Source organism: Mesoplodon bidens (assembly GCF_964165515.1).
Source record: "Mesoplodon bidens genome assembly, chromosome: 11".
Lineage (NCBI taxonomy): Eukaryota > Metazoa > Chordata > Mammalia > Artiodactyla > Ziphiidae > Mesoplodon > Mesoplodon bidens.
In genome coordinates, this window is record NC_138167.1 from 57685790 (window position 1) to 57698308 (window position 12519).

At 50.5% G+C, this 12519-nt stretch overlaps 1 protein-coding gene across 9 annotated transcripts in view; it reads right to left on the reverse strand.

Annotated features, from left to right (window-relative positions):
- PPP6R2 (protein phosphatase 6 regulatory subunit 2) overlaps positions 1-12519 on the reverse strand; it is an 85019-nt gene that overhangs the window by 22318 nt on the left and 50182 nt on the right. For all 9 annotated transcript variants that reach the window (XM_081247939.1, XM_081247938.1, XM_081247935.1 and 6 more), the window contains 5 exons: positions 9705-9891; positions 4468-4605; positions 3211-3276; positions 1392-1504; positions 969-1082 (listed from right to left, as the gene is read on the reverse strand). In XM_081247939.1, the coding sequence (XP_081104065.1) occupies positions 969-1082; positions 1392-1504; positions 3211-3276; positions 4468-4605; positions 9705-9891 (618 nt within the window). The remainder of the gene's footprint in view (positions 1-968; positions 1083-1391; positions 1505-3210; positions 3277-4467; positions 4606-9704; positions 9892-12519) is intronic.

The following is a 12519-nucleotide window of genomic DNA, read 5'->3' on the forward strand; positions in this document are numbered from 1 at the left end:
GTGATGGCCCTGACGGGCTGTGGGCGTCACACCCCCGAACCAGCTCTGTTCCCTCCTCCCACCTTGAAAACCTTCACTGTCGACCCCGCTCCTCGGCTGAGAAACAGACAGGACTGGCCATAAAAGGATAAAAAAGGCCACATAAAAAGATAAAAAAGCAAAGAGAATGAACTGGATCATCTGTTTTCTGCATTGTCATGCTGTCCCTGCATCGCAGGCGAGGCCCTCACCAGAGTCCCCACTTCCTGCGGGAAGGGCCCAGCCTTCCTGGGCTCATAAAGATGAATAAGCAATATTCTGGTTTCTAACTAGAGAAAACGATGGTAACATCATAATTCTGTTTTTAGGTAATAAACTAATAAACATGTATTGGGTACCAGAGTGAGAGAAAGAAACTGCTAATAATCTCACCATTGAGATTAAGTCAATTTCTTGTTATTTTCTGGTTGTTCTTTTTCTTTAAAAAAACAGCACAGGCTATCAGTGCTGGGGGCTACAGCGAAGCTCCTTCCAGAGCGAGGACACGAGGGAACTGCAGTCTTCTTGGGAATCAGACCACCAGCACGGCATGTGACAGGACAGAGCAGACAGAAGTGCACACGCAAACACACGTACATATACACACATATAAACACACATACATACATATACACACACACACACGTGCTGGGGGTACTCATCGGGACAGTCCTTGGGGCCCACTGGCCATGCCGATTCTGCACACACGTCTACAAACACTTTGCAAACTGGCGACAGGGGGTGCCTTTGGGCTGAGGTGGGAATGTGATTGATGGCAAAGGTCAAAGGGGACTTTACAGCCATAAAGTTTATCTTTTCAACAAGGAGAGTCCATCCCCACGATCACCTGCATTGTTAGAAACATTAAAAGCACACACAGCACCCCCGGCCACGCCCCTGGGCCTCGCGTCACTGAAGTGGCAGCACCCTCCCTCCCGGGGGACACTCACCCCGCCCGCCGGGGCTCAAGCAAGGTCAGCAACACCTGGGTCCCGCTGACGAGGCAGAGCTCGGTCTGGGCTCCGTCAAACATGTTCCTCAGCAGCCGTTCCACGCAGTCCTGCCTGTCAGACACGCGCAAGGTCACCGCCTGGCAGGGGGATGCACAGACCCCGCCCCCACCCCCGCCGAAGGAGCAGCGCCCTGAATCCCGGAGAGGCCCCGCTCGGGGCTCAGGCCACGCACCCAGGGTTTTTAGGACACGGCTGCCCCGGGGGCCCGCACTCTCTGAACCTGCCAGGAGACACCTCCCGTGAGAAAGAGGCCCATCAAGTTAACTCTGGATCGGGGCGAGTTCCTCAGAAACGATCAGAGGAGGTGGCGGGGTCCCTGGCCCCCAGCCCAGGCCCCCCAGCGCCGCGGGCCACACTCACGACTCCAGCACCGTGAGGAGGGGGTCTGGCTCTGGAGCCTCCTGCAGCTGGCTGCCCTGCTCCCTGCCCAGCCTGACGATGTCGCAGAGCGTCTGAGAAGCGTTGGACTGCCTCTGCAAAGACGGGGGCGAAGAGCTGCCTTCAGGGCCAGCCTGCCGCACGGTCAGAGCGGCTCCTGTGGCGGGTCCGCTGAGGCGCTGGACTCGAAGTCGGTTCGTCTCAGGGACACCTGGCCTGCCTCTCACCGCAGGGCGCAGATCTGGCCACCGCCCAAGAGCTCCCACGGGGCCTCGACGGTCGAGCACGCCACGCAGACATCGCTCTATACCCTCTGACAGACACCGTGAGTGTGCCCGTGGTACTGACACAAGTGGCTATTAATACACAGGGTGGGTCCTGTGAGCTCATGAAAACAGGACAGTTGCTACAGAGAAAATAAAGGACTCAACTTTTCTAGAGAAACATTAAGCCCATAAAAATTCAGAACCTCTGATTCAGTGCCTTTGCCAGCCATGTGGTCATGAGTCTGTGGAGCAGATGAACAGGGTCGGAGAGAAACTCAGCCGCCGGCGCGGCGCAGGGAGCACCTAACAAGCAGCCCTGACGTGCACGCCACGGGAAACCGAGCTGAAGGAAGTGCTTCATGACTGTTTTAGGCAAGACTGAAAGCAGCCAGGTTGCCTCCGCGGCCTCCCAGCTGCCTCGGGGACTGGGAAGGGGCCAGTCAGCTCACAGCGTTCACACTGGTGGAGGGGCATCTCCCTTCCCCGATCTGGAGCACAGACACCCTTGCCCGGCTGCCTGGCCAGGCCCATGGGCCAAAAGAGCCCCAAACAGCACAGCCAGGCAGCAGCAAAGGCTCAGACATGAGTCAGCACCACCGTTCTCCAAAGTGCTAAGGAGACCATGCGTGTGCAGTTGCGTGCAGTTGTCACGTGTAGGAAAAGGCCTATCGGGATATACCCCACACTCTCAACTGTGATACCGCAAGGAGTGGGCAGGGGCTGAGAGAAGGAGCCCCACTGCCACCCCACACGCTCCCTCCGGAGCTCACGCCCCTGTAGACCCCATCTCCTCGAGCACAGGCTAGAACCAGCACTCACGGGGGTGGCAGGCCAGCGAGGACTGTCACCTGTAGGTCAGGTGCCTGCCCCAGAGGACCAGCAGCAGGCTGCGAGCTGCCCTGCGGAGAGGCCCGGGGGGCATGGGCCAAGGGCAGCCTCAGCCAGCAGCCCTCAGGAAGCTGAGTCCTGGCACTTCCCTGGTGGTCCAGTGGTTAAGACTCTGTGTTTCCAATGCAAGGGGTATGGGTAGGGGGCGTGGGTTCGATCCCTGGTCAGGGAACTAAGATCCCACATGCCACACAGCCAAGAAATAAAAATAAACAAACAAACAAATAAATAAATAAAATAAGGAACTGAGTCCTGCAGAGCCACAGGTGACCCTGGGGGTGGACCCTCCCCTCGTTGAGCCCTGAGGTGACCATAGTCTTGTGAGAGACCCTGGGCAGAGGACCTGTGACCCCTGGCCCATAAAAACTGAGATAAAAAATACTTACTGTTATAAGCAACTAAGTTTTGGGGTCATCTGTTACTCAGCCATAGATAACTAATACAATTCTATTCAGATTGTTCTTTTATAATATGTATGTATTATATTTTAGAAAAAAAAAGTCTACAAGTCAGTGCTTGATTAAAGGAAGAAGAGCATCTGAGGAAAGGAGTGACTTGCCCCCTCAGACAGCAGTGGAGAGCGCGCTCCGCCAGCCCTAAGCGAGGGGCTCCTGCTCAAAGGTGGGGTCCACGAGCCCCGTACTCACATCTTCATCCTGACTCGGATGGATCAACTCCACGAGTCTCTGGATGATCTTCTCTTCATTAAGCCACTGAAAGGGAAAATGAGGCCCGTAAGTGACTCCGCTCACACCTGACGAAATGGAAGGAAAGTCCTTCAGTGCAACAGAAATCCATGCGCCAGGTTCTGGCACAGAGATACTTCACCCAACACGTGCGTCCACCCAGACCCAGAAAGCACAAGCAGTGGCCGAATTCTGGAGTGGCCCGAAGACTATAAAGGAGGGAATCCCCTTCCACATGCCCTAATGGCTCAGACTCTTAAACACACGCGAGCTCTGTTTTTAGGACGTCTCCGAAGCGGAGCCGGGAGCCACCCGCGCCGGTGGGGCTCTCCCAGCACACAGCCAGCTGCTCCCTGCAGCGCCCGGGCCTTTCCAGGTCAGTCCGGCTCCCCCACGCACTTCCTCACCCACAAGCGGGCTCAGTGCCGTAAGGGCCGGCTTCCCACTGACGCTCGACAACGGCTGGCGTTCTCGCTGCTCCCACTGTGCCACACCAGCCGCTACGATGAATTCTTAGTGGGAAGCTGCTCCACAATGGAGCGAGTTATGAATCTAAGAGTGACAACTGCCACCTAATTCCAGGAGCTGGAAAACTGTCAAGAAGGACCAATGGTTTACTTATTCTATTTTAAGCTGCATTACAAACAAAACCTGCCAAACAGCAGCAAACTGTGTGTCCAGCACTCATTTCCTGGGCTTCTCTGGGTTGAGCATCCTCCCCTTTTCTGGGAAAGCCCTCAGGGAGCTATGGGTGGCCCTCTCGCTGTGAAAACTGTCAGGACAGACACAGGCACACGCTCCAGGACAAACAACAGGCCAACTCTGGTCTTCGAAACTTCCCTGCATGGAATCCTCTTTGGCGACTGTTTCTTCTCGGGCACAGGACCAGCGCCCAGTGGAGACCTAGCAGCCCCGGGGGTGGGGCACAAGTGAGGAAGCCCACTTCTGCTCTCTGCTAATGAATGGACTGAGGCAGGACAAGAGAAAAGGTGCAGACGCCAGACCCAGTCTCAAATACAAGCCTTGACGAGAACCCCTGAGGGGTTCTCCTCCGGAGGGGAAGGTCCTGCTGGGTGGAAAGCTGGGGTGCTGGGCACCCTGGTGCTGCTTCACCAGCTCCAGCCTCCTTATACCAGGCACTTACTCCACACTCGGAGAATGTGCAGAACCCGCGCAGACGGGGAGGGGCTCCAGGGAGGAGGGGGCCCACACACTCACATGCAGGACCTCCTGCCGGAGCCCGGCGGGCTCTACGCAGCTGACCAGGCGCAGCAGCAGGTCCATGAGGGCCGAGGTGCCAATGTGCTTCAACAGCAGGCTGATGAACTTGTCCTTCTTCCTCAAGAACACAATCACCTGCAACCAGACAGCCCCTGAGAGGTGAGCAGGGCAGACCCTGACCACCAGGAGAAGCTGCCCCCAAGAACTGCCATGGGAAAGATTCATTTTCAACAACAGTGAGCAGAAATAATGGAAAGACGTAGAAAGAGTTGTAAGAAAGCCCCCTCCGCCGCTCCCCAGCAATGACAGGCAGGGCCCTGAACACAAGCGAGTCCACGAGGCGGTGGGGGCCTGAGAGGACCCCGGGCTGGTGGAGTTTGCCACACACCGAGACTGGGCACCAGTGCAGCCCCAGCACCCGAGTGAGATGGCACAGCAACCACTCCACATGCACCAGCTCAAGTCTTCCCAGCAGAAATGACCAGTGCAGACAGAGCTGAGCCTGGGGTGGCCATCACTGACAGCTCCCGGACAGGGGACACAAACCCAGAAAGCTGACAGGCCCCACAGGTGGCTGAAGGGAAAGGACTGAGGTTTCAGAAAAGCAGAGGCAGAGGGGTGCGGCTGGCTGGTGACCAGAGCCGACAAGACACGACGCAGCTGGCTGGCTCAGTGTGCAGTCACAGGGTGTGGTGCCTGAGCGCAGAGAGATGGGAGAAGCCCAGGCAGAGGCCTTCTTGGCCACGTGTTGGCAAGCTCGGCTCAGTTGGCCACAGAGACGAGGTGCCTGCGAGTCCAGGCCACTGCACAGACCCAGGACTCTACTGGGGGCAACGGGGACACGGAAGAGGCAAGGGATCCCAACCATCCTCATGCCAGAATCCTCATGCCAGAAGTGAAGGGGAGGAGGGGAAGGAGGAGGAAGAGAGAGAAGAGAGGCAATAGGGGTGGGGGGGCGGGGGCGGGGGTTCTTTGAAAAGCGTGATTAAACTCCTAGAGAGAAAGACTGAAAACAGCAGAGAAGGCTCCAGGGAACATCCCTACACACCCTACAGATATAAACACTATTATAAGAGGTTATCCCGAACAAGTTTATGCCAATTTCTGTAAATTTGGAAAAATGAAAAACTTCTTTGAAAAACTCACTTACGTAAACTGACAAGAAGAAAGAGAAAATCTGGAGTTCTAGAGCGTCAAAAGAAACAAAATCTCTAATTAAAAGCCTCCCCATACAGAAGACTCCAGGCTCTAAAGGCTTTACTAGTGAATTCTATCAAACATTCAAAGAAAAATAACCCCAATCTTATGCAGGACTCTTCCAGGGAACATAAAATGAGAGAAGATGCCCCATATCATTGTATGAGGACATAAAACCTTGATTCCAAAAACTTGATGTGGGCACTTTAAGAAAAGGAAATTATATAAGGACCTACTGTATAGCACAGGGAACTCTACTCAATACTCTATAATGGCCTATAAGGGAAAAGAATCTAAAAAAGAGTGGATATGTGTATATGTATAATAGATTCACTTTGCTGTACACTTGAAACTAACACAACATTGTAAATCAATTATACCCCAATAAAAATTAAAAACAAAAAAGAAAAGGAAAGGAAATTATAAGCCAATCTCACTGATGGCCACAGATACAAAAATTCTTAAAAAGGAAGCAATATGAAAAAAAGCATAATATATCACAATCAAGTTGGATATATTCCAGGAAATCAAGGTTGGTTTAACATTAGAAAACTAATCAGTGGAATTTACCTATTAACAGAATAGAAAAGAAAAATCATATGATGAACTCAATAGATACGGTAAAAACATTTCACACATTTCAACATTCATGTTATAAACTAATAAGACTAGGAATAGTCTTATAAAAAAATCTACAAAAACTCCACAACAAACAACATACTTAATTGTAAAACAGTGAAAGCTTTTCCTCAGAGGCAATAAATAAAACAGAGGCCCACTATCACCACTTCAATTCAACAGTGTATTAAAGGTTCCAGACAATGCAACAAGGCAAGAAAAAGAGACTAAAAGTGTAAGATTTATAAAGGACAAAATAAAATTGTCATTAATCACAGATGGTATGATCTTATACACAGATTTAAAAAAAGAATATAAGGAATTCCCTGGCAGTCCAGTGGTTACGACTCCATGCTTCCACTGCAGGGGGCATGGGTTTGATCCCTGGTGGGGAACTAAGATCCCGCATGCCGTGCAGTGTGGTCAAAAATAAAAATTAAAAAAAATGTAAAAAGAATATAAATTATTAGAACAGCAGCTTTATTGATAATTTCCAAAAACTGGAATCAGCCCAGATGTCCTTCAACATGTGAATGGTTTAACACACTGTGTTCCATCCACACCATGGAACACTATTCTGCAATAAAAGGGAATGTAGTACTGATACATACAACAACTTGGATGACTCTTCAGGGATGTATGCTAGAAAAAAAAGCCATAAGGCTATATGTTATATGATTTAATTTAAATAAGTTTGAAAAAACAAAATTTCTGAAATGAAACAGATGAGTGGTTGCCAGAGGTTAGGGATGGGTGAAGGGATAGAGGCCAGAGGAAGGTGGGAGTAGTTATAAAAGGGCAACACACAGGATCCTTATGGTTTAAGAACTGTTCAGTATCTTGGCTGATGGTGGAGACACGAACCTACACAAGTTATAAATTGTATTGAACTTAATACATATACACACACAAATGACTACAAGTGAAATGTCAATGTCCTGGTTGTGATCTTCTGCTAGTATTTTACAAAATGTCACCACTGAAGGAAACCAGGCAAAGTGTACAAAAGATAGCTTTATATTATTTCATAAAACTGCATGTGAATCTACAATTATCTCAATAAAAATTTTCAATAAAAAAGACACTGTTTAGAATAACGTGAAAATATCAAGTACCTAAGGATAAACATAACGAAAAATATGTAAGACCGCTACCCAGAGAACTTGGTTACTGAGAGAAATTAAAGAAGCCCTAACTACTCAGCTTTTTGCTACAGCACAAAAGCAGCCATAGATAATATGTAAACAAACGGGAGTAGCTGTGTTTCAGTAAAGTTTCTTTTACAAAATAGGGGCAGGCTGGTTTTGGCCTGTGGGCCATAATTAGCCAACCCCAATCTATAGGAAATGCAAGCCTAATCAAAATTTCAGCAGGTTTTTCTGGGGAACAGGGGAGAATGTGGAAACTGACAAACTCACTCTAAAATTTGTTCATCCTAAAATAATGCAAAAGGCAAAGAATACTAAAAATAACCTTGAAGAAAAACAAAGTGAGAGGACTAATTCTATCAAACATCAAAACTTAAAAAGCTACAGTCGTTAAATAGTGCTGTGTTCATAATTACAAACAGGACAGTAGATCAGAAACATATACACACGTGATTGCTTGATTTATGACAAGAGGGACACTGTAAAGCAATTGAGAAAGAACGGCCTTATCAATACAGTGCTGGGTCAACTGGATTACCATATTAAAAGAAATACTTCAATCTTACACCATTTACAAGAATCAATTCCAGGTAGACTGTAGGTAGAAATATGAAAGGTAAAACAATAAAGCTTCTAAAAGATAACACAGAAGAGTAGTAAGAGAATTATCTTTATGATTTCGAAGTCGGCAGAAGCTTCTTAACAAAACAACAACAACAACAAAAAACCAAACAAATAAAAAGAGTTATGACTTGGACTATATGAAAATCAGGATCTCTGCTCATTAAAAGATACCATTAAGAGAGTAAAAAACAAAACCAAACCCAGCAAGCAGAGTGGGAAAAGATGTTTGCAACACAAAATCAACAAAGGGGGAATTCCCTGGCAGTCCAGTGGGTGGGACTCTTGGCTTTCGCTACTGAGGGCGTGGGTTCAATACCTGGTCAGGGAACTAAGATTCTGCAAGCTGCGTGGCACGCCGCACCCCCCCCAAAAAAGAAATCAACAAAGGACTTGTATCCCCAAAATAGAGAGAATTCCTACAAATGAAAAAAGAAGAGACAGCCTGATAGAAAATGGGCAAGAGACTTCACACAAAAAACATCTAAATGGCCAATTAATATATGAAAAGGTTCTCATCCTCACTAGTCACCAGGGAGATGCAAACTAAAAGCACAATGCTGTTATATACACCATCAGCAGAGATAAGATAAACCAAGTGATAATATTAGTCAGGGCTGGAGAGGAAGTGGAAGAGCAGGAACTGCCATGCTCTGCTGCTGGGACTGCAAACTGGCTCAACCACTCTCACTTCAGCCATTCAAGCTGACCACACATACATCCTAGTTACGACCATGTGGCGCAATGCCTGGAGAAAAGGAAGTCCTTATATTTTAGAGATACACACTGAAATACTGACAAAAGAAATGACGTGCCATCTGGGGTTTGTTTTGAAATAGTGCCTGGGGGATGGCGAGCAGGGAGAAAGGTGAAAGAAGACTGACAAGGCCGACTCCTGAAGCAGGTAACAGGCACAGGTGCCAGCAAACCTCATGCCCCTTCTGTGCCATCTACGGTGTGTGGTGCTGAAGCACGCACCTGCAAGGGCAGATGCAAGGCAGGAGCAACCGTGGAGCAAACATGGCCTCCAGGAGGCCCACGCTCCAGCTGAATGAAACGAGTTCACTCCCTGCTTTACAGAAACCTATTACTAGGCATTTCCTTTTTTTGGCTGCACCGCGCGGCTTGTGGGATCTTAGTTCCCCAACCAGGGATCAAACCCATACCTCCTGCAGTGGAAGCACTAAATACTAACTGCTGGACGGCCAGGGAAGTCCTAGGCATTGCCTTTTATTTGCTTTGAAACAATAAGTGCCCTAGACATACAGGCACCCGCCACCCACACAGATGCAGCAGCAGACACCCTAATGTCCTGCCATGATGCAGGCATGTCCTGGATCTCACACCCATGACTGGTCAGTGACAGGACGAGCTGGCCTGGTTTGGGGCCCTGCGCAGCTCCCAGGGGTGGCAGAGGTGCTGCTTATTTCAGAGCCGGCCAGAGGAAGTCTCTCTTGGGAAGCCACTTTCTTAATCAGATCCCAGCTCCCACAGCAGCGGCCCACACTGCTCCACGTGGGTCCCACAGAACAGTCAGAAGCCTGCCCCCCACAGCCTGATGCACGGGTCACACAGCAGTGGCTGAGGGCAAGATGCGACGGCGTCAGCCACGCCTCCCTCCCACATCTCGCGGGCTTGGCGGATGAGTACCTGTTCAGTTCTTCTTGCAATGAGACTGCCTATGGTCTTGCTGAAAAAACTGGCGAGGAGAGGATTGAGAGGCGGCTCACGGTTCAAGAAGTCGTAAAGGAGGTTGAGCAAAGTCTCGTCCCCTCCCAGCCTGTCGCTGATCTGCGGCACGTCACACGTCAGCAGCTCACAGGCTGTGTTTGGGTACCTGAAGGGGCACAGTGCAAGCAACTGGAGGTGAATGAGACTTCCCCACCGCTCAGAAAGCTACTTGAATAATCCGCCTCTTAGGAAGCAGATCCACAGGCAAAAACCAAACATGGCTAGACCTTGGAACAGAATAAAAATGTGATTATTCTGTGACCAACTGGCATTTTTGACTACTAGAACCTCAATGTTTTCATCATACCTTTTTCTGGCTCCTCATACCCTAAACTCTGACATCCCACATTTTCTGACTCTATTCCCATTCTCTACGGAACCTTTCCTAGTCTTTTGGCTTCTCCTCTGCCCTCGTACTCACCTGCCATGTCTCTCACCTCCATCAGGTTCATCCTCCCCTCTCCATGCCTTTCCTGACCCCACATGTCAACAAGCACAGATCCAGCTTGTTCCCAGACTGAAGAGATGCTTCATCAGCAGTTTACAATGCAGTACCAGTTCTGAAGTATTATGCAGGCAAATTATTATTAAGAAATACCAATATATGTAAACGATGTACTATTCATTTGATAAAAATGATCAGACAGGGGCTTCCCTGGTGGTGCAGTGGTTAAGAATCCACCTGCCAATGAAGGGAACACGGGTTCGAGCCCTGGTCCGGGAAGATCCCACATGCCGCAGAGCAACTAAGCCCGTGCACCACAACTACTGAAGCCCGCGCACCACAACTACTGAAGCCCGCGCACCTAGAGCCTGTGCTCGGCAACAAGAGAAGCCACCGCAATGAGAAGCCCACGCACTGCAACGAAGAGTAGTCCCCGCTCGCCACAAATGAAAGAAAGCCCACGCGCAGCAACTAAGACCCAATGCAGCCAAAAATAATAAATAAATAAATGAATAAATTTATTTACTTTAAAAAAAAAAGATCAGACACAAAATAATCCTAATCCCATTACGTGTAATCCCATACCACTGTGCTCCCTGCCTGGCCCTCTGACAGACATGGGGTCACTGCTGTGGTCCTGGGACAGGCCTACCCAATGTCCTGCTGCATCCAGGACAGAGCCCACCACAGCAGTGCAGTGGCAATGCCTGGTGCCACACTCAGCACATCTGGGAACACAGGTGAGGGTGCCCAGGGCCAGAGCAGGCAGGAACCTGGCAGGAGCATCCTGTGGGGCTGACTGCCCCGGAGCACACCTGGCACCAAGCTACATGGGACATGCTGTGCAGCCTCAGGCACCTTACCTAACGCTTCTGTGTCTAGGCTGCTTTATCTGAACATGGAGGTCTGAGTGTCCACCTTCCCCACGAGGCTGTATATAAAGCAGAGCAGCAGCGCCTGGCACACAGTAAGCCTGGGATCAAGGTCAGCCACTATGACCCTACGGCTCCTGGTAGCCACCCACACGGCCCCAGCAAGGGCCTAACCCCAGGTGGTCACTGTGGTCAGCTAGGGCCTGGGTTTGAGAGTCTAGAGAAAACAGCTGGTGGAGCGCGCGGCCGGCCCAGCGTGGAGGGGAGGGGACAGGATCTCAGCCTGGCTGTGGGGTGGGTGCTCCCCGTCACCCAGAGAAGAGGGCCTTCTGAAGCCAAGCGGGCAGCCGGGTATGAGGGAACGCCCGATCCACACAGAGGGGCCCAGACGAGGTGTGGCCAGCGCCCAGCTCATGGGGTCGTGATGAGGATGAGATGGGGCAGCTCCGTACCGTGGACGTGCCCCACGGTGACCAGCACAGCAGACAGTGCAGGGCCGCCAGGGGCAGAGGCCAGAGAGCCTGCCCAGAGTGCAGCACCCAAGGGCGGCACGAGGCCCCACAGGACACGGGCGGAGAGGTGCCCACCAGACTCCAAACAACAAGACTCGCCGAGCAACAAGGGAGAAGCACGCCCCAGAGAAAGGCACGGAAGCTTCTCCAGAGCACACGGAAAGGCTCCCATGCAGTCTCTGCGTGTGTGCACGCGCACACACACGGATTGTGCACGTGTGTGGCGAGCTGAGCCACAAGGTGCTGTTGTACTTATTAGACAAGGTTGCATCGAGGTGGAGGGGCTGAGATCTCTATCAGTAGTTTATAATTATTCTTCAGAAAAACAGGTACTGCTCTAATAATTTATATAATTTATGCAGGGAATAGCCATTCCAGTTAAACACGGCAGATGGAACATAGACGTCTGTGGCCATAATGCAAAGAAGGAAAGACGAGAGAGGTAGAAACTACGCGGAATGAACCTAGAGGGTGGGCGGCCAGGGAAGCAGGCCAGGCGCACGAGGCAGGTCTGTGTCTCAGGGTCCTGGGGGAGGAGGGTGGACAACCAGAGACACAGCTCATGAAACCGAGAAGGACGCTGTGGAGTCCTCCAGGGCACAAAAGCCTTTCTGTGTCCACCATTTCTTGTTCGTAGGAAACAGGCTTCATTCAGCCTCCCTGACATTCCACACGTTCCAAAGGGCAGGTTCAGACAGTTGCTAATCAGGGAAGGGAGGGGCAGTCAAGAACCAATGGAGCAGGCCCTGGTTCCTCCTCAAGGGATACACATAACAGTATCCTTGAGCTCTTCAGCAGAACTAAGGCCTACATCCAGGAGGAGGACAGTAACTTGAGGCTGAGCCCAAGATTCCTGGAGCATTGCTCTGTTACCTGACTACCAACCAATGAGAAGAAAGCCACAT